General features: G+C 37.8%; 1 protein-coding gene across 3 annotated transcripts in view; it reads right to left on the reverse strand.

Annotated features, from left to right (window-relative positions):
* Positions 1 to 6,390: 6,390 nt before the first annotated feature.
* svild (supervillin d) overlaps positions 6,391 to 23,124 on the reverse strand; it is a 51,522-nt gene continuing 34,788 nt past the window's right edge. For all 3 annotated transcript variants that reach the window (XM_079476431.1, XM_079476432.1, XM_079476433.1), the window contains exons 9-27: positions 17,973 to 18,120; positions 17,713 to 17,796; positions 17,543 to 17,623; positions 17,182 to 17,365; positions 16,896 to 17,068; positions 15,998 to 16,153; positions 15,251 to 15,387; positions 14,845 to 14,992; positions 13,395 to 13,540; positions 13,139 to 13,314; positions 11,490 to 11,926; positions 10,884 to 11,141; positions 10,578 to 10,785; positions 10,346 to 10,479; positions 8,789 to 8,944; positions 8,541 to 8,684; positions 8,089 to 8,201; positions 7,393 to 7,548; positions 6,391 to 7,044 (exon numbers count right to left, since the gene is read on the reverse strand). In XM_079476431.1, the coding sequence (XP_079332557.1) occupies positions 6,958 to 7,044; positions 7,393 to 7,548; positions 8,089 to 8,201; positions 8,541 to 8,684; positions 8,789 to 8,944; positions 10,346 to 10,479; positions 10,578 to 10,785; positions 10,884 to 11,141; positions 11,490 to 11,926; positions 13,139 to 13,314; positions 13,395 to 13,540; positions 14,845 to 14,992; positions 15,251 to 15,387; positions 15,998 to 16,153; positions 16,896 to 17,068; positions 17,182 to 17,365; positions 17,543 to 17,623; positions 17,713 to 17,796; positions 17,973 to 18,120 (3,126 nt within the window). In that variant the 3' untranslated portion in view covers positions 6,391 to 6,957. The remainder of the gene's footprint in view (positions 7,045 to 7,392; positions 7,549 to 8,088; positions 8,202 to 8,540; positions 8,685 to 8,788; positions 8,945 to 10,345; positions 10,480 to 10,577; positions 10,786 to 10,883; positions 11,142 to 11,489; positions 11,927 to 13,138; positions 13,315 to 13,394; positions 13,541 to 14,844; positions 14,993 to 15,250; positions 15,388 to 15,997; positions 16,154 to 16,895; positions 17,069 to 17,181; positions 17,366 to 17,542; positions 17,624 to 17,712; positions 17,797 to 17,972; positions 18,121 to 23,124) is intronic.

Raw genomic sequence — 23,124 nt, forward strand, 5'->3', positions numbered from 1 at the left:
CTACAGAAGAATTAATCTCATGAAAGTTTGGAAGGACATGAGGGCGAGTGAAATGATGAAAGATGTAAAGACCAGGTTGACCGCCCATATTAAAACCAGTTACTATACTCCAAAACACAGCTGTCAGTTGACACAGGATTTCCCAGCAAACACAATAAGTGCACACCAGCTAGGGCAGATTAACTCCCTCAAACACCCCCCCCCCCCGTAGTGTTAACTGCTAAAACAAAAGCCTTTCCAAGAGCCCCCATTGCAATCACGCATTTAACAGCTTGAGCCATATGTGTTAAAGTGCAGAGAACGAGCAGAAATGGACACATTCACCGTGACTCGGGTAATTTACTCCGAACAACACACAAGCCATATCGAACATCAAGGAGAGGAGAAAGCTGCAGACTGCAGCCTCAGCACGACTTAAAACACGGCAAGCTTAATGCACCGGGCTGAAAAAACAACAGAAGCATGCATGCAGAAATGACAGATTTATCAGGAGGGGACCAACTTTGATTTGTGATGGTTCGATTTCACAAAAAATAAGGAGGCGATTTCACAAGCTCAGCAGATTCAGACTAGTGATGCGTTTGAGAGCTAGAACATGGGCTTTGTTTAAATTATACAGTTTATTGCACAGAAATCTGATCTGTTTTGAAAATCTAATCTCATTTGATAATCCATGCAATATTCACTGCGAACCGAATAATGAATATGTGAACTAGTCAGTGGTTTTAGATGCAGTATATGCCTGACTGCGTAAAATGTCTCTGTAATGTTCTCTCTTGCGCCTCGGGACCAGATGCAGACTGAGTCAGAACCGTGGCCAGATGTCATGATGTGAGCACAAGCAAATTTAAAGTTTTCTATTCTGTTTTTCTACACTGACTGTTACTTTCAGATACTGAAGAAGAAGGTTATTTACCACACTGACTGAACAAATGGATCCAATTGTATTACTTACACAATGACAGTGAAGGCGGTCGGCGAGCAAGTGAGTGAAGTTTAATCAATTTATCTGGACACAGATCCAGATCATTCTCTGCATTTTATATGAGGTTATATATATATATATATATATATATATATATGTGGTATTTCCTGAAAGATGAAATACTTGATTTCAATATTTGGTGGCTTAAAGTCTCAAAGTTTATAAAGCATAGTTTTTCATAGTCAATTTTCCCATCAGTATTGCTACTGTCACATCCATAACGGTCTATATTTCTCATAAATAGACACACGAAAATGAAAATATAGTAACTATATCATGTTCTATAAAGAAGCATTGTGTTGCTCCATGTGTTGTATTATTGCTGCTTGTTTGTTCATTTTAATCCACAGAAAATGTACAAAGTATGTAGTCTTTCACATATATGAATCCTTTTTGATCACATAATGCATGAATGTTTCCCTCTTTTAAACTAGAAAACTCATGCATGGACAGATATATTTCTGATGTCTGGACTCTATCATCAAAAGTTTAGAAAGATGGTTCAATAAATTGGTTGTAAATTCATTATCTGACATTTTATATTTCAAGTTTCAAAATGTCACATCCGTAATCCATGTTGGAATTGGCAAAATCTGCTTTTTCTAAATCTGATTTCAGTTCAGTGAAATACAGATATGGTTTGAAATGTGATTTTGTGATGTTCAAACAACAAACAACTAGAGATCTGAGCGAAATGCTGCTTCTCTGAACAAAACCTTTAGAAAGGTAAAGAATTGAATAGACATATTAGATTCATAGCGATTCCCCAATAGCTATTCTTCTCACACAGCGTGATGATGAAACATCATGAGCATGAAAGTAAATAACTTCTCATCAGGACCCGTTCATTGAGGATAGTTGTTCACAAAGCCATTTAACGAGACCAAACTGTTCAAAAACAAAGATGGCTTAAAGATCTCCAAAAGCAAAATCGACTTAATCCCTTTCCTTCTGTCTACCACCTGCCTTATTAAACAAAGATGGCAGGAAATCCAGACACACAAAGGCACAGCAGGTGGAGGGCAGGTAAACAAAACAAGGCTGACAATTTGAACAGAAAAGGGTGGAGAATGTTCCCATCTGTGTGCCTTGTGAATCAATCCACCGTTTGGTATTCCTGTCAGGATGAGGGCTTAGTGTCACCATCGATGCAGCAATTTTTTTGCACCCTGACACCAGCTGACACCATTGTGTGAGAGCGTGAAAACACCTTCTCAAGGAGGATCGCTTGAGCATGATGGTTACAGATAAAACCGGGTTTCAATCTGCAGTTGGACCATCCACAGCTGTGACCTTCAACCCCGCTTTGAACTCCACATAACTCAAATCCATCATCAACACGTCTAATTCTACGGGCTGATGTGACGAAAAACATGCTAAGGGTTGGAGAAAATGATTTTCTGGATGCAACACCACCACAGACTAGAGTGGGAGAAATTGTGGTGGGAGTTTTCATCACTCGAGGATTACACATTTCTGGTGCTGACTCCTAAACCCTGCTGGTCTTAAACCAGGAACTGATAATATTAAATCATGAGTGCAATTTATAACATATTAAGTCCCCAAAGTTGCGATCATTTTTACTTCCATATTCTGATGCATTTTTGAGTGAAACAGAATTTTGAATAACAAACTGTGGAAATAGCTTGTTTTTTCACTGCGATTTGATTGGATGTGTTGACGGGGCCAATGACGAGACTGAAGATAACGCATATTATGTCCTGATTGACAATAATATGTTTCTCTCCACACAGAACGCGTGGATTTGTCATCATTCTGCTACTAGACCAGAAAATGGGCAGAATCATGACAAAGCGCCCATGTACACGAGTCAAATGCTTTAATAAAGTATATTTTGGTTGAGTGTTCAACTGTAAAGAAAGAAACTTTAGACATCAATGAGATTAAAAGCAGAGCAAACTGTAACCTTTGTTTAAATCTCCTGCAAGACAAAAGGGGATAAATGTCGCACAGATGTCTCCATTAAAGTGTAAGAAGATATTTCAACAAGAGATTTGCCAAGTCTGCAATAATAAGTCAAGGTCAACACTTCAACATAAACTAACCTTTACCTACATCCACATTATTTTACTTGTACAGATTTTTTGTAGTTTCATGCTTCAATGTATTTTATCAAGCGTCTCATTTATTTTCATTTTTATTTCTAAGCAATTGTTTGGAGAAACATCTGATGGATACTTAACTGAAGCACAACTGGGAACTCCATCAAATCTCTTGAGCAAAGAAAGAGCAACCTCTGAGCAATGCATTTTTCCTTTGGATTACATTGAAATCAGTTCAAAAAGTCCAAAAAAGAGAACCCACGCTGAATTAAACCCCTTTGAATGTTACCCCTTAAAAACGAACACCACAATGCACTGTTGTCTGTAGTTGTGAGCAGATTATGTAGGAACATCAAGTCGGTAAAAATGCAAGCCGGTCTGACAGAGGTTCACAAACAGCATCTCATGAGGCTTAACTGAGTCTTTACAATAGCTGAACTGCACATGTCCTTGAGGAAGTCCAATAGTCATGACCCATAATCAATACTGGCTAAAAGTCAAAACATATTGATTGGATAGGTGAAATGTGTTGAGCTCCGCAGTATCCACTGTCTTATTTAGGAAACCCTAAGGCTCTTCATTCACTCGTCTTGATGCAGAACCTGGACAGTTTTCCTCTGAAGTTTATTTTGCTTGTGTTTGTTTGAGAGAATGCTTACCGGCTATAATGATTTCTAGTCACATCACTTCAAGGTATTCTTGTTCAGGCGGCGTATCATTTCCGCTCTTTCAGTGTATGAGAGTTCACTTACTCAAAAGATATGCTGCGTGAAGAAAATAACACTTTCTTAACACATTGTTTTGGCATTCAGAGCATTTGACATGGCCTGGCAGAGGAGTGATTTCACTTTTGTCAGAGTAACCTTGGAGCATTGTGAAGGCATTACTGATGGCAAAGTTAAGTTTCACTTTTCTATTTTTTATTTAAAGATCGCGTATCACATGCAGTTTCCGTCAATCTCATATTAATATTGAATGCCTATACAGTAGTATTGCATACGTTGTATCTTCGATGAGTATTTCGTTTGATCAAATTTATAAAAGAGAGATACAGCTTTACGATTATTTCCGGAAAAACAGGGGCTGCTAGAGGTGGGACCACTGGGGAGAGTGGGATGGAACTACAGCAGGAGCAAGCAACTCATCATCACATTAATCCCTTCTGTTTTGTACATTATGCATGTACACGAAGATTGCCAACAAGATGTCAGGCATCTTTAAGCACTGGGACCAATCTCCAAATCCAGTGTTATATCCAACTGTTTATATAACATCACTGAAATGCCGTGAACAAACAGGCACACCTAAACTTCACTATCACAAGAGTAAGGAGCTGCAGCGCAGATAATCTTGATGGTAAACGGGTCTCGCTCGTGGGCGGGCTCTTTCTTTCGACGTGTCATGCGTTTCCGGGAGAATGGCCAATAAAAGGAATAGGATCCCTTTGAGGACACAGGGATCCAGAATTATAAGTGCTGTGGGAGTGAATCAAGTCTGATTCTTGAATTTCGTTGTTTAAAATGTTGACCATGTTAAGCACGAGAAGCCTGGACGTTTAACAGTGTAAAGAAGTCAGAATGCATGATATAGCATGAAAGCCGATCTTTAATGTTGTACCGGAGCGCTTCCTACTGGAGTTGACTTAATAATTGCTTGTTATATTTCTCCTGTTGTTCAAACTTCTTACACTTTATAACAACATCTTGTATTTTGCATCATATTTCATTTTATTCTAAACAAAATCAGATCAGCCGTTTGCCAGAATGTAATATTTTGAAAATAAAAACGATTTGTTGCACTGTTGCGTTTTGGCATATTATTTCATTTCGTTTAACTTCTTTAAACCCAAAGCTACATAAAAATAAATACGCTATGAAGTGAAACAGGATTGCATGTATTTGACTGAGTGACGCATCAAGTTCTCTACTTTTCCATTTCTATTATAACCAGACTGCGTCCTCACGAGAACTCCTGAGTCCTGACTTGCCAAGTCCGATCTAGCAAGAACACAAGTTCGTTCTTTGCGTTCTAGAATTGAGAAACGGCCAGAGTCTGGCTCGGCCCATCTGTGGTGGTGATGAGTTCACCTATGTGTTCGTGCGTGAGTGTATGTGTGTGTGTGTGTGTGAGAGTGAAAGACTGATCAATGTGCTGTGGAGTGTAAAGGCAAAGCTTCTATCTCATGTTACAGACGTCATGAGCAATGACAGACAGGTAATTTTGCTCTTCTTGTGTCTACGATTCCAATGTAACTTTCTAGAAGCAATTGTTTATTCAGAAATCAAATGTCCATCCCAAGTTATTACAAAAACACATGCTCTACTGTCTTGTGTGGAGCAAACAAATGTCACAAACAAAAATCTTCACATGACCGTGAACAGATTTAAAGGGACAGTTCACATTAAGAGGAAAATGATTTGGTTAATTCACATTTCAAACCTGTTTGACTGTCTGCAGAACACACAAATAACACTTTGAAGAATGTTGGACATCGGAACCCAATGACTTTATTTTTATGGACACAAAACCAATCGGACATTTCTCAAAAAGCTTCACTTCTGTTTCACAGAAGGGTCAGGATGGAAACGACATGACAGTGAATGCATGATGACCGATTTGTCATCTTTTTAGGTAAACTGGCCCTTTAAAAGTAATTTAGAGTCGTTTTGCGAGATGAATTAACGCATATATATTTAATTTTTGCCCAGACAGTAAACAAAGACAGACGTGGTCACTAAGAACTGACATATCAAGGTCTTGTGTAATTTGTTTCATGGACAAACGACACAAGTTTTTTTGCCGTAGGGATGAGCGGGGCTGTTCCCTTTTTTTCGAACTATTCATTTAAGATTATTATTAACAGTTTTTACATTTACAAAGTATGCAAATATAATCACTAGCGTTATATCACAAGGTTACCGTACAGTTTAAGCTTATATTTTCGTATATGGTCAATGTTTCATTGATGCACTTACCTGTTTCTCTCACAGCAGAGAGCTCGCGCAATATTCACCGTCATGCAGTACGAGACATACGTTTGAAACATTAGACTACGACCAGCAACCAACAATACCCAAAGTTTTCAGTAGAATCATTACAATGTTTCGATATTAAACTAGCAACGATTATAAAACAGCGAACTGGACTGAACTTGTGCTGCAACATTAGCTTGCATTTTATGGTCAGTTCGTGAGAAACGGGACAAATTGAATCTGACACCTAGTGGCGTGAGCTTGAACTGCACTTGTTTACTTCCAACCAGGAGCTCCACTTTACCGTGGCATCATTTTGACAATGGACAAATACAGTAACGTGCCCTTGAAAAAACAAACACAGACATTTGTTATTTGTCATATTATTGACAGTTTTAATGATACAGTCACATTAAAGCCATCAGAATCACGTAACACTGTATATTTATTTATGAACATGCAAGTGACAGTGCACTTAATATGCATACATTTTGGCTTTAATTTTAGTGATTCACTTTTCATCGTGAAGGCCATCTGTTTTAACATGTTTAACATTAACTTTCATTATTAGTGTTTACTGAATTTAAAAGTCACACTTTGACAGCAACAGGGTTAAAACAATAAAATATTATACATATTTATAATTCTGGTTTGTATGAGACATAGATTTATGTCGACATGTTTGACGCTATTCCCAAAACGTACACTTTTGCATACTTAAAATCTGTAGAAAAGTCTTTTAACCAAAAGCTACTCGGGGATAAAGTAAGTTTAAGCTGTAGGTGGATTTCAGAGATCCGAGAGATTTCATACTGTACATATTGATGCTATACATTAAAAAGATTTGTAAAAAGCAAAGAGAAAATAAAACATTTCTTAGGAGATCATCGCTGTAAGTGAATATACAACAGACTGCAGACGAGAGAGTTCTTTTCGTTCAGAAGAGGCCTTTGCCCTTTTTCAGATTGTGTTGTTTCCAGTTCGGGAGTGCGTGAAATTCATCCCGTGTCATTTCCAAAACACTCTGCAAAAAAGAAAACCAATCTGTCAGCTTCAATTATTTTTGCTTTACGTTAACATACGCTGGAATATGCTGCTGTCAGCAAAGCCTTGCAAGGACTTCTAAAATGTGCCGGTTTGCGGAAAGCTGGCAATGGTTAATTAAGCTGGCAGGCAAAAAAGCCACATTGGAAAACCATTAAGCCAAATTGGGAGTTTGCTGACCTTCATTGACAAACCGCTGTTTTTAGATTGAGCTCAGACAAGAGTAACTCCTTTTCATCATGACCATTTAGTACGAAACTCATTTCCTTAATTTGATATTTTAGATCAGTTAGGGCCACGTGCGGGCACTGGTTGATGAAGATATTACCTGGAAGTCTTTGTCGGACAGGTAGCACTCGAGGCGTAGGGGGTCGACTCCCTCTGGCAGGGGCTTTGACGTGAGCTCCTGTACGCTGTACTGCTGTCTGCTGAGTTTCAACAGAGATTCTTTAACCAGGATCACTTTATTACGGGCTCCTTCAACCTGCACGGACATACAAGTGGCAAATTAATGACACACAGGGTTTTATTTTTCAGGTTATTTATTTTACAGATCCCCCTACAAAATAAAATAAAATCTAATGGTTTTTCATCATTAAACCAATGACATTAGTTTCTGACCACTATAGGTGTATTTGAATTGAGAGCTACTATTAAAGGATAACAAATTTTGGTGTATATTCCACACACAAAGCCATCATATGGACAACTGTTTTACTGTAATGGCACCACACCCTTTCAGTTCTAGTATATAAAAAGGGTAAAAAAGATATTCCTAAAAATGTAACTCATGTTTTACAGAGAAACGTGAGTTTGAAAGCCCAAAATGTTTGGCTTTTGTATTTTTTTGAAGCTAAACAATATTAGGTTTTGGATTTATGACTTAGTCTTTGATAAAATAGACCAAGCACCCTTGCATTCATTCATGATAGACAACCAATAGCATGCATCAAATCATTACACCAAGAGAAAAGAAGCAACCCAAAAGCATGATGAAAGCTACAGTATGTGTGGTGCACAGCACCTGCACTTTAATCTCAGGCTTTTTCTCCCAATAAGGGAAGATGTTGGTAAAGGTGAGCGGCTCTGCCCCAGCCAGGATCAGGTAAGCCTGAGGAGGTCGTCTGGAGTTCCTCCCTGAAGAACAAACACATAAACCCTTTTTATTATACAGCAAAAACACTCACTTAAAACAACGCATGAATAAAACTTATTTTGTTTTGCCAATGTGAAATACAGAATTTTGACACTTATTTAAACATAAATGTTATTGTAAAAAAATATTTTTTTATAATGACTTGTTATGTGTAAATGAACTCAGTCACACAAACATATACTGGTTATGTGCAACGCATCTACAGTAAATCTATACGAAAGATAAAGTACTTTGAAAGCAATAGAGCCAAAGGCAGTTTCTCAAGAAACCTTGGCACACAATATTATTTAAACCTGCGTCCTGCACAAAGAACTCCTGACCTTGGCAGTACTGAAGCGTCGTCTCCATGGCACACTTCCTCTCACTGTCCCAGCGAATCTTTGCCGAGCCAGTACATTCTGTATCTTCCGGCTGCTGTCCTTGCCATAGGTACACTTCCATCTTGTTATCCACCAAAAACAGAGCTACAAAGACAAGACGAGAAATCCGTGAAAAAAACTCAGGACAGTGGCCCTCCTGAATTACGATACTGTATGTTTGGATAACCCTGGGTTATAAGTTTATGTACCAGGCTGAGGTGCTGAATACAAGGTTTCCTGCAGGAATGGCATTGCCATGATGGTGCCCGACACCTGGGTCGGGCCGAACTGTTCTTCTGCCTTAAAATGTCCACCGCTGGCACTCAGACGAAAAAGACGCGGCGTGAAATTATACTTTCCTGGATCTGCAAGTACATATACATCCTTAATTGCAGTTCTAAAATATGTTAAATTACATCAAAATCACACAAGCAAAAAGTGAGCAAGCTATGTAACCAACATGTAAGGACATCATTATTTATGTCAAGTTAACATTTTGTATTCCCTTTATTCTAGGGTTACACCAATATGCAAATTTTGGCCGATAACCGGTAATTATTAAACATTGGACGCTGGTAACTGATATACAGTATCTAAATATTAATATAAAATTACTAGTTAATTTACACATTCATAAATACTGTATTTACATACTGTACCTACATCAACAATGTTATGCTAATAGCAGTAAGTGAATGGTCATGACAAAAAGACAGTAATGTACTGTATTTAGACAGTGAGCAGCGTGCAGCTGAAGAAATTTAACCAGAGGAAATTATTTATGATTTATCAGCTACAATATATCGGCCTACATTTTGTTTTCGACCGAAAACATAAACAATGAACATTTATTGGCCAATCTACTACTTTTTTACTTGTCTTTGACTAGAATCTTTACTCAAAGGTTTTACATAAGGTAAAGAAATTATTAGATTTTTAGGTACTTTAGTAATATAGGTAAAACACGTGAAAATAATTATTTGTGAAGGTAGTTAAAGTATGATTTATGCTTTATAATGTAGTGAAGTAAAAACTTTCCAAAATAAAAACCTTCGGAATAAGTACATGCTTGAAAAATGTACTTGAGAAGAAATACTTCACTACTGTCCACCTCTGAAAAAGAAAACTATTTAAGGGGACAGTTCACCCAAAAATGTACAAATTTGGTCATCGTGTACTCAAGTTGTTTCAAACCTTTAAAAAATTATTTGTTCCAATGAACACAAAAGATGATATTTAGAGGAATGTTTGTAACCAAACAATTCCGAGGGAAAATTGACAGTCAAAGTAGGAAAGAAAACTACTGTCGTAGTCAATGGTGCCATGGATGAATTGGTTTGCTACATTATTCTAAATATCTCCTTTTTTATTTAACAGATCAAAAATATTTATACAGGTCTGAAACAACAGGATGTACAGGATGACAGAATTTTCGTTTTAGGGTGAAATATCCCTTGAAGGTATCATGTGTAACACATTGCAACGAAGGCAATCCCATAATGCACTGTAAAAAGTGAAAATTAATTACTAAACATTTTATCCAAAGGGGATGAAGTCAAATCAATGTTAATTATACATATAATTATAATTCACCCAATTAAATTGTTCAATGGAATGATTAATGTGATGTAATGTTATTAGCAACATGCAATCACAATTAAAATCAACTGCAAGTTTAGTCTCCTGAACAAACTCCATGTGTGACGGAGTAATATTGCGCATGAATATATAACCACAATATGCACAATTTATTTTTTGTACCGTACCTTCCAGCATGCAGTCATAGGCTTTCCTGTCCTGCTTGCCAAGAGCTACCCAGAATTCCTCCGGCTCAGTTCCTTCCTCTATTTCATGAACCTTCAAACTGCTGTTACTGTTCAAACCCAGCTCACGAGGACACCTGTACATACGTACATATACACATACATAACCACATGCTCATCAAGCCATTTTACACATATAAATAAAGTGTAAGCCCTTGCGTCTAAAACTGCTTACGTCTGAGTGAGTCGCTCCACAGTCCTCTTGCCCACCTGCCGGGCTCCGGGATGAGCCTTACAGCCGTGCCACAGGTACAGCTGCCCGTTCTGTACCCCCAGCAGCACCAAACTAGCACGAGAACGCAAACTGACACAAGAGCAGTCCACCTCGACCAGACACCCCTCCACCACTGTCTCTCCACGGACAGAGAAAAAACGCCAGTCACCTGATTCACACACAACAGTACACATGAGCGTGTCTTGAGTCTCTCAAATTCATTTGAACAATTATGCTTTAATTATGAATTAATGAACAATGTGTTACCCGTGTTATTCGAGCTATCCTCCCTCGAACCTTGATGGATGATTAGCCCACCCTGAAAAAGTTGCAGGAAGCAAGGCGGCTCTTTCCCCTGTGTGACCAGCACTTGCGCCCCCCTGTGGTTGCCCAGCTCGACAGTCATGAGAGCAGATGTTCCTCGCCCACTGACGCTGGAGTGACGTCCCTGCCAGAAGAAGCAAGCGGTACGCTCCCTCCCTGGCCCAGCCGTGCTCACTTCACCAGGCTTTTGTCTTTTACCCACTGCAAACAAAAGCAATAAAATATTCAGCAGCTCTCCAGCCTTATTGAATTATGTCGGTACACCTTCATAAGGTCTGAACCTGAATTTGATTATCCCCGCTTCACCTTGCTGGTCGGGTTTTACGTTTATGAAAAATATGATGACTTTACAAGTCACGTTTCTCAACTTTTCTGTCAATCAGAATAGTTGTTTGCACCTCAAGCCCGATTTTTACTTGTGCGTCAGACCTATGCCGTAGCATCTACGTGTGTCAAGGTTACGGCGTAGAGTAAGCGGCTCTGCGTAGGCTACGACTCACAAGCATAAACTAAACTTTAAGGAGCTCTAGTGTGACAAACCGCACTCACCAACATTAGTGACGGAGTACTTCCAGCGGATGACGTAGGTGTCGCCCTCATGCAGCTGACTCACGCTTTCCGGAGGAATCTCAAAGTCATCAAACTCACGAATGTGCCACGCGTCCACAGCCACGGTGGCCAGCTCCGCCTGTCGCCCGTCCTCGGAACGAATCAATCCGTAACCTCTGTGAACATTCACGCCCTCCAGCAACATACTCACCGGGCCTGGCCCGGTCTCCAACATCTCAGACACATCACAAGGCTTTAGATCGGAGTCACAGGTTGGAAGTTGGTGATGCACAGGACTCTTCACCTCCTCTGCTGCTGGTTCCTCTTTGTTGGGTTTCCTCTCGGCCCAGTCTAGAAATTTCTCTCGGAATAGAGCGGTCTCATTGTGTTCTGACAGCCGGCCAAACAGTGCCCAGCTCGGCCTTCCTTCACCCTGTCTACTCACACAAGAGGTCAGACGACAAGATTTATTAATACGGTTGGGAGTGTTACCCTTGTGTTCAGAGAGCAGAAATATAAGCAAATGCTACACATATTAAAAAGAGTGCTGCAGATCTATTACTAGGATCGGGGGAAAGTGAAATGCTCAATACAGCCACTGTATAAATGATCCCACCTTGAATTAAAAAAGCCATTCCTCAAAAGACTGATGATTCTACATTTAAGCAATTTCAGCTTAAAGTGATAGTTCACCCAAAAGAAGAAAATTCTTTCATCATTTACTCCCCCTCATGTCACTCCAAACCTTTCTAATAGTTTTTTTATGCAGAATACAAAAGAAGATATCTGAAGAATGTCGGTGAGAGAACAGCATTGAATGCCGTTTATTTCTATTGTATGGATACACAATCTCCACTGAGACATTTCTCAAAAAATTTAATTTTTCGGGAAAATGTTATTTTATTGCACCCTCAAAAAATTGCCATTTTAAATGGTCAAATGCATCTGAAAATATTAATGCTTAGATATTTTTAACGTATACCTAGTGAAAAGCAGGTTATAAAAAACATTTTTTACCAGAATGTATACAAAAGAATATAATCTAGAATCATTCAACTTGTTACGATTCCATCTAATAATCACAGGTTCAGTATAAAACCCACCATCCCATAATCCACAGGCTCCCTCACCAAAACCTTCAAAGTCTATTCAAAGTCTTCAATATAAAATTGATTGACAGCCCGAGAGCACCTCCCAGTTCTCCGTTTCTTTTGTACTGTATTACAGAGCCTAGGGCTATAAAAGAAAAAGGTGATGTGGTTTCGCAGAACACCTGTTTCAGAGATACCTATCATGTAGTTGGAACATTTATAAAATGTGCTTTTAATTTGGAGTCAGTTTTAAGAATTTCATTTTTTGATGGTATAAGTGGTCTTTTCAACCACTTATACGACAGCACTACACGTTACCACTTGGGGGCAGTATTGAGGTTGCATAACATTCAGATATCAGTGATTCTGAGAATATGCCATATGTGCTGTTTTTTCCTGGCTGTTTTGCTGATTCTATTATAGCTTAAATCTACTGAGCTAAATAAAACTCTCAAGGCTAAAGACGTCATCTTCATTTCAATATGCTTAGCTCGTTCAACTCTTGATGGCGTCAAACAAACTATATAAATCACAGGAATGAATGGAGTGCTCGCTCACTTAGGAGTGTCATTATCAGCTGAGGAGGGGTCAACAGGGTTGACCCTGCATGTGCTGTAGTCGTACGGCCCGCTCCAGAGCTGTTTGCCAAGCTGTGCCGCCACCTTCCTATCGCTCAGTGGAACATCCTTCCCTGTCCAGACGTACACCTCGCTGCCAAAGTCAAACACCAGCGCCTGCCACATAAACACATACGTTCCGGTGAGTAAAGTTTACTAGCATGGGGTGAGAAAAGTTCAGGCTTAAGATGTTTGACCTCTTTAGAGTTGAGCAGAGAGACGCTGGGGATAGAAGCCCAGGCCTCCTCATAAGGAACCAGTTTATCCCCCAGCAGCCTGTAGACACCGTTTGACTCCACTATATCACTCTCATAAAGTTCGTCTTCCTCCGGCTCTCCTGCACCTGTAAAACACACGCATTTACTCATCTATATAATAGAAACTTCTATTGTTTGATAACATTTAACAATAAGGTTGTATTTTGTTAACATTAGTCAATGCATTAGTTAACATGAACTAACAATGAATAATACATCTAATAAGTCTAAGCATTTATTTGCCTTGTTTGTGTCAATTTCAGCATTTGTTAATTCCTTTTGAAAATCAAAAGTTGTTACTTTTAACATTAGTGAATGCACTTTAAACTAACATGAAAAATTGTATCAGCATTTTTAACATAATGCCAAATCCAATTTTTTACAAAAAGCTAAACAAATCCTGCTCATTGTTAGTTTATGTTACTCCTTACATTTACTAAACAATAGAAGTTTCCATTACGTTTTTTTATCGTCTGTTCCAAGTTATATCAATGCAGTTGGGTTGTTGTTATTTAATTATAATAACAACAACAACTCAAAAACACAGCTAACAAGCTCAATAAAAACATGATTTCAGTTAACCTCTTTATATAGTTAATGAAATAGAACAGAACTAACCCTAATTGTAACCTTAAAATTAAACATTTTTGGAATTAGACTATTTTTTGAAAATAAACAGCTTTTATTTACCCGAACAAATTGAAAAATAGGTCAAGAAATGTACGTTTATTATTTTACATAAACAAACTGGAGCTCTTGTCTTCACTGATAATCAATTACATATAACATATGATATATATATATAATAAATACTTTACTTTACTCAGATCTTTAATTAAATTAAATTAAATTAAATTAAATTAAATTAAATTAAATTAAATTAAATTAAATTAAATTAAATTAAATTAAATTAAATTAAATTAAATTAAATTAAATTAAATTATTTAATAATTTTGGGGTGAATATTCATCAGGTAAAAAATATTACGTAAAGCTTTAGGGTTTGATGAATAATAAATAATTTACTTTCATATTATTTGCCAACTTTCCTTCCCTCACACGTCTGGTTTGCAAAAACAAGCAGAGAGTTCTTTATCTCAAATTATGAAAACAAACCTTTGTGTCCTTTAAAATAACCAGGACTCAACCATGTACAATAACACCAGGGTCATACTATACATATTAATTTGATTAATGGCATTTTGGGTAATCTCTCTCTGATAGCTTAACATGTGTGAATGCTGACAATGGCCTGGGCTCCGTCTGAGTTCTGGGAACGCTGTGTTTCCACTGCACTGTAAATGGGTTTGTTTATTGTGTGTGAATTCTTTTCCGCATCTCAACATCTGTGCTCCATGTGCAGGTCCTGGCAGGTGTCAGTGTATACGTACCTCTGTATTCAGTCTTTCCTCCCAGCAGACTCCAGAACTCTTTGGCTGACCGATTCTCAGTGTTGATACCTTCTTCCAGCAAGGTTACCTGTGCGGCTTTGCAGCCAAGATCTCTCTTAGTCTGAACATATTGGGCCATCTCTGAGCCCTATCATATAAACACATATACTCGGTTTGTCCGATGCACATGCAGACAAAAATAACAAGAGCATTCTCAAAACAGCAAGCTTGAATCTGGTTTTATACAATGTTCGGATTATTTACATGAAAGTAAAATGGGCTTTTCTATGTGGACGTTTTCTGGCCAGAGTAACGGCCATCCATTGAGCAGAAAGTCTGAAAAAAGTTTGGCTCTACAAGACTATATTTTATGTAATGAGCTCTGTGCCTGGGTTTTGATTCATACCTTGGCCTTTTCAATGACATTTGCAAATTCTCCACACCAGAGGAAGCAGTGTTTGGGAGTGATGAGCATATAGCAGTCTCCACTGTTGAGAGAGCGGGCTGTGGGTTCAACCAGACGTACTTGAATGTGCCTGCGCCCTGCGTGTAAGTACAAACAAAATAGATCAACACATGTGTATTTACCATCAACTGAAAGCCACAGAAACTTAACAAAACCTGCCAAAAGTAGTAGTTCATTAAGGTCCCCGTGACCCAAAAGTGGTGATCGCTTTTACCTCCGTATAATTCAGACATATTTAGAGAGAAATGCAATATCAAAGAAGAAAACCGTTGGCGTGGCTTGAGTTTGTCACTGCAAATTGATTGGATGTATAAAAGCAGACGTTTCATTTTGAAGATGGGGTCGGCGTTAATGGATGTTCTGCCCAAACTGTCAACCTGACGTCATCAGAAAAGAACAACCACTAGAAGGCAGTAGTGCTTTTTCAGATTTAAATGAAAGCTCATGAGGGCACATGAATAAAAAAAATGATGTCCTGCACGGAATGTTTGTTTTATAATAAACACTGCGATATTCGTTTCAAAACTTGTATTAATTCATTTTAATGGCGAAACCTGCAAAATTGTATATGAATATTAAATATTGAATGTAATGCGTTTATACAATTTCATGTAAAATACATTAAAAAACATGAAAAATGTATTCATGTGTTACGTACTTACGTTTTTTTATTACAAAATGATTTACCTTTAATGTGGATGAGCATGAGCTTGTGAAAAGGCACGGCGCTGTTATTGGTCACCACCTCTGTAGACTTCACACTCCTCAAGTTGACTTTCCTAAAGTTCTCTTTACTGGCCAGACCTGCCAATGCAGCATCTGCCAGATTCGAGTGCTTAGCCACTAAAGACAGAAAATAACAGTGTCAGCAATTGCTATATAGTCATTTTAATAGCTCATTTAGCAGTAGAGAGCAATGTGTGTACTACATTAAGCTCCTAACATCTACATCACCACATTATATCAAATAATGACTGCAGATCATTTTGTAAGTAATACTTTAGCAATGTCATATGAAAGTGTGTCAAAATACTTACTGTACTTAATACAGAGATTCAACTTAAAGGGATAGTTCATTCATAAATTACAATTATTTTATCATTTGCTCATTCTCATGTCATTTCTTTTCCTGAAGCTCAGTGGTTGGAGCATGGTGCTAGCAACACCAAGGTCATGGGTTTCGATCCCAGGAGTATGCATACTCGGATACAAATGTATAGTATCATGCAAATGCATACATTCAAATTCAATTCATTTCAAACATGTACGACTTCCGCAGAACCAAAAAGAAGATATTTTGAAGATTGTCGGTAACCAAAGAACATTGGACCCCCATTGACTTCCATTGTATAGACACAAAACCACTGAGACATTTCTCAACATATCTTTTTTTGTGTTCCACAGAAGAGTCATATACAGGTTTTGAATGACATGAGGTTGACTACATCATATTTACTTTAATGATCAATTAAATGTTTCCAGTCAAAGCGGCTATATACCGTAAGTCCAACACTGGCTTGGTGACACGGTCAACACATTTCCCAATCAACTCGACATAAAATCATTCTCATCTCTATGATCTTACTCCGCTCCATTTGTATCCTTTTGGTCTCCACCGAGGCCACGTTGAGCCTCTGCTCGGTGTAAGTCTGCCTGAGGTCATCTCGAGCTGCCAGGGCACGGAGAGGGTTCCTTGAGCTCTTGGTTCTCCTGCAGGGCCGCACCGAACGCTTATGCTCCTCAACAGCCGAAGTTAGTCTAGATTTTTACCAGGATTAAACAAATTCGGATTTGTAATATTCATATTCAACTGTGATACATTATATGCAGGGCAGCATCTCAACAGCGCAGTAATTCAAACAGAGTCTCACTTCGGCATGTCTGAGTGGAAGCTGCTGAAGTCTTCTTCTTCATCCAGAATAATAGCAGAGCTCAGCGTGGTGGACGATATTGAACTGTAGAATCGACCAAACATCTCGTCATCGTCTAGTGTCATCACCTCCTTCTCTTTCTCCTCAGTGACCTCAATAGTGGAGTTCTTAGTGCCCGGCACACCTTTACATGAAGAGAAACATATTGGATAGGTACGTCATTTAATAACAGCGTCATTTATAATGAAAGCTTTTATTCAGTTCGATGTAATAGCTCTTTGATTTTGCTAGGCCATGCCCTCCTCTCAAAACTCCGCCCACCGCAGACAAGTCAACGCCTCACAAAATGACAGTTTATAACCTTTATTGTGAAGTCTGTCCAAGAATGATTCCAGTTTGTCAAGTCTCTTATCTCCCTCAGCATCAGGACGGCTTGAGATTTCTGTCGGAGAGACATTTCGCTTTAAATGTCATCTGGTTCTGACCATTCAGCACATCAACACAGCATGAAGACATGTCAAAAAACGATACCTTCCAATGGTTTGACTGGTGTGCTGTTGCTGTTCTTTTTGCTGAGTATGATAGGCAGATCTTCTCTCTGAGGTGACACCAAGCCTGATAGGAAACAGATGTGTCAACATGAAACATTCCAGAGAGGCTCAGAACAACAGGACGCACAGTAAAACCCAAAATGCAGTCTACAGGGATCAAGATATGCAAACGCTTTTGTTTGGTTTGTCGCGCCCATATTTGTCTGGAAGCACTAAATATTTCAAAAGATTTTCCCCCACCTCTCTTAGCCATTCGGCCGGCCACGGAAAACTGAGTGGAGTCATTGAAAGCTCCTTTGCCTTTGGCCTGCCACTGTTCCTCCTTCTCCTGCAAGATCTTCATCCGATCGGCCAGTGACATCTTTGGCTCTACATCCGCACCAGATTTCTAAAGACAGTCGGAGAAAAACAACATGAATATTTTGGCATTACAAAAGCAGTGAAGTTCATTCAGTGAAAGTGGATGGTGACCAGGGAATTCAATAAAGTGTCAGAAATGGTGCAATAAACTAAAATAAGTTACATCAAATCCCCAAAATAAATTAAAACTGAACTAAAACTAAAATTGAAAAACGATATTTGTATAGCAACACTATAATAAATGCAAATAAGAAAATGACAAAAGCACATAACCAAATAGCTAAAAATGAAATGAACATTTAAAATAAAATCTAATTTAGAATATAAATAAATAATATCAATAACAATAATTCAAAATATTAATAATATGAATTAATTATTGAAAATACAAATATATTTACATTTATATATTTGGCAGATGCATTTATCCAAAGCCATTTAAATTGCACTATATCATACATTTGTTTCTTATGTATGTGCAATGCCATGGGATCAAACCCACGAAGTTGCCTTTGATAACGTCATGTTCTAACCACTGAGCTACGGGAACTGTACTAATATAATCATTTATTTGTGTTTTTTCATTCCACATGTGCTAGAGGGACTAAGCAGACTCACAAAACCTCACATTAAGTTGAGTTTGTTAAATTGAACCACAATCCATGCAAATAAACCAGGCTTGAAACAAGCTGTCCAACCTAACAATGACTCAAACGCTGCAAATACAGTCGAGACTTTGACCGCGAGGAATGTACCTTCGGACAGACTCACTTATCAAAGTCAACACCAAAAAGCTCTGTATTAAAGGATTCATGGAATTCATGCTTTTGCAACTAAACTCTGCCACTGTAATGAACTACCATGGATGTACATCACAAAAAGCCGTTCCCTGACATTTTGCAGTAACATGTTCATGCAATAATAATCAATAACTCTTTATTTTGACTTTACTGCCCGGGCTAATAGGCCTGCGGTCCACTTGGCAACAGGAGAGACATTCATCATTGCCTCGCTTATGAAGACGCCGTCAGTTCATTGTAAATTTCATTGTGTCGACAAACTGTAACAGGACCCTAAACCGCCTGGGTCTGTTAAAGAGCAAAACAGGCCATATGGTTTATTCAATTAAGCTGACATGTTCTGTGGGGAATTTTAATAAGAGGGACCTAGAGTCTGCATGTAAATGCAATATGAAGCAGTTCATCACAGACTCAAAAATGCTTTCAAATGGTGTTATTCACCTGGCTCACTTTAGGGAGAAAGGGTTTAGACTGGACCTGTGAGCCAGTGAGTAACACCAAATTTGAGATTACTTTAGATCACAGCAGGATGTATTTGCATCCGGCTCGGTCAAAACAGAACTTTTACTTTGTAACAGAATTTTCTTTTTGAATCGTTTTGAAAGCTATATTGATACCATAGTAAGAAAAAAAGAGGAAATTAAATTTAGAAATTGTGTGTCTAATTTAGTTTATTCTACGTTTTCAACTAAAATTTAGTCTGATATAAAGACTGTTTCACAGTTTCACGGGCCCCTGACCCCAGGTTAACTTCAGGTTTGTTTTTGTTTAGTGTCTAACAATATAACTAGCATTTATATTTGACTTAATTTATGTTAATATGAATGTGTACTATTATTGTGTATAATAATTGTATTAAATAAATAATTTGTTGAATAGGTCCTGTGGTTGCAATTAAACAAACCGTATAGTACATTGACATCTAGTGGTTAAGCTTGGCATCGGAGTCTAAATTCAAAATATTGGAGAAACAAGTTAAGTAACAGTTCTTCTCGGTTTCTTTTGCTTGTTATCAGAAATATTCTACAGGAACTCTATTGTTTGTGAATGTGTAACGGAAGTTAAGTTGGGATCACAAAAGTGAGCATGCGCAGTAACGTTTGTTTATGTTGTAAAGATGAAACCGCCTATATTTCATTTCAACCAGAAAGGTTTAATTTCAGAAAACTATAATAACCCTGGTCAGATTCACACTCGCATTACCCATAAAAGCACCACGGCTCAATGTGTCAAATGTTACAACTGCGACCTGCATACATCAACAACCAACATTTAACCCAAATCTCATACTCCAGGGAAAATTCAACACCATGAAGTGTCAGAATGAAATCCCCCATCTGTCATCAGCCGTCAGCCACTCTTCTGTTATGAAGCAGACACATAATAAATGAGCCCCATGTGAGGTGTTATAGCCACAGGTAATCTGTTATTGGAGTCAGTCACTCCTATAACACTCCACAGTGTTACTGTGAGATTACACCCTCAGGACCAAAAAAAAGAGAAAACTGGAGCTTCTAAACCAAAGGGCACCCACTGCTAACTTCCTCCCACATCTGGAACATATGGTCATTGCAAGTGTCCTTTTCTGTTCCCGTGTAAAGAAAGGCCCTTGTAAACTTAAGCATTTAATGTTCCGAGCCTTGTGGATAAATAATACCTTGAGTTTCCAGTCCCTCTGATGGGAATTCAAACATGTACATTCTGCATGCAGTTTCGCACATATAAAGTGCCAAAAGCTGTGAAGCTCAATAAAAAATACACACGGAAATGTCTGATACTCCAGCTCGAAATGAGTTAAAAACGTTCTCCTTGCAAGAAGATGCATTCATTTTCCTGGGAACAAAACAATATATTATTCATGACCCTGAGCTTTAGTTATATCTAAGAAGAGATGCTGGCAGCCTTGGAGAGCCGCCAATTTACCTTGGAACAAGAGTTCATTTAACAAACAAGAGCTCATTGTTTAAGCATGAATTATTCAGATATAAACATCCAACTGAAGGCAGTTCTCATGGGATATGCAAAAACTAACTAACAGAAGTGTTTAGAGTGCAAAGAGACATGCAGACGCAACAATCACATAAACATCCACATAAACGTCAATAAAATCAAGCAGAGAAATCACAGGACAGTTTTACTCACCTGGAGATAAGGGACTATATACTATGGTAAAGCAGAGAAGATAGGGCAGGTGCCTGGGGTGAGGAAGGAAGGACAAAGAGGGTAAAAGACACAAGTCAAAAGGTCGTTCTGAATATATTTGGGTGAATCTCATGAAGAAATGTTTTGTTCATATCATTCCAAAACTATATTTTGCAAGGAATGACTATTTATGATAGTTTTGCATTCTTTTCCACTCGTAAAATGTAATTGGTCAAAGATTCCTTTGAAGGACTGTTCATCAACTACTGTATCTACAGATATTCATCCAACAGATCTGATTATTTTTTCACGTAAAGAGAATATCCAAACATCTGTTGACAAACAAAACCGTGATATGTATAATTACAGTCCGTCGCTGTCCTTACAAAATCTTGATGTCCAAATGTGCTGTTTTTCAGGAAACAGATTTTTTTTTAATAATGAAATACTATGTTTTTTGAAGTTGACAAGCACTTTTAATACTTTGTTAGGCCTGTCAAACGATTAATCACGATTCATCACATTCAGAATAAAAGTTTGTGTTTACATAATACTGTATATTATGTTTGTGTAATGTGCATATTAATAAAAAATGTTGGACACTTACTCACTTATGTGTTCATATTTATTTTAATTTAGGTTGTAACTAAAAGTAATAGAAAATTATTCAAATGTCATATTTTATCATCTTGCAGAAATGTTTTCTTTTAGTTTTATCAGGCAGCTTCTTGAGGTCTCCCTTTTTGAGGAGTTCCCATCTATTCTGTGCCCTTATTGGCTGCTCTTTCTTCATTATTCAGTCAAAGACATCCATTTCAAAAACATATTTTATTAAAAAGTTTTAGTTTTGTTATGAAATAAACCATGTTTGTTTGCAAAATTATATTCTTGTCTACTAAACTAATTTCAGACATTTAAGAATACACTTTCAGATCAAAGGTTTTTAAAAACAACAAGGAACATTTCACTCTTGTCCCAAAACCTTTGACCGGTAGTCTATGAACATAAACATATACATGCATACATATCTATAAAATATTTACATGTATTTATTTATATTTAGCAATCATATACAGTATAAATATATAAATATATTTATATATTATTAATTGTCATTTAAAAATAGTTCTTAAATATACCTGTGTATGTTTTTATGAATGCTAAATTAATATATACTGTCATGATTCTGCTTAATCTTGTCTTGGTTTTCTGGTCTAGGGGCAGAATCATGACAGACCTACGTGTTTTATGTGGAGAGAAACATATTATTGTCAATCAGGACATGATATGTGTTCTCTCCAGTCTCGTCATTGGCCCCGCCCCTCTCGTTCCTAGTATTGCTTTCCTCCTGTGTCTCATTACCCACACCTGCCCATTGTTATCTCCTTTGTTAGTTTTCCTATAAGATGCCCTCATGTCTATTGTCTTGTGCTCGTTCGTTGACTTGTATGCTGTACTTGTTCCCGGCACTGTATGTAGAGTTCTTTGGTCATGTTCTGGTCTGCTTAATGTCAAGTTATCTAGTGAGTCTTGTGTTTGGTTATGTTTGCCCCCCATGAGGGAAGTCTTTGTTTTCAGTTTTGGATTTTAGTTTGTCAGTGTTTTCCCCCCATCGCGGGTGTTTGCTTTGTGTTTATTATTTATTAAAATCTCTGTTAACCCCGTCACCATCCGTGTCTGCCTGCACTTGGGTTCTTCCACCACGTTCCTCGCCTCAGTTCATGACAATATACAGTACACAGATAGTATATATTATGTACATGCAAACTTTTATTCTGGATGCAATTCATCGTGATTAATCATTTGACAGCTCTACTTTTTGACAGCTCTCTACTGGGCAAAACCCAGTGACAAACATAAAGGTTGACTAATAATGATGATTTATAATTATAATAATATGGTTATCGTGAATTTTTTTGGCCATGATAACCGTATATTGAAAATACATTTCGTTGCACTACTTGTATGTGTGTAATGACAATAAATTGAATCAAAAATCAAATAAGATAAAGTGACAGCCCTATTTCACATTATAGCTTTTAAATTCTGGACCATTGTCATGAGATTCACCCAGTTAGGAAAACAAAAAT

The sequence above is a fragment of the Barbatula barbatula genome, assembly GCF_947034865.1.
Source record: "Barbatula barbatula genome assembly, chromosome: 16".
Taxonomy (NCBI): domain Eukaryota; kingdom Metazoa; phylum Chordata; class Actinopteri; order Cypriniformes; family Nemacheilidae; genus Barbatula; species Barbatula barbatula.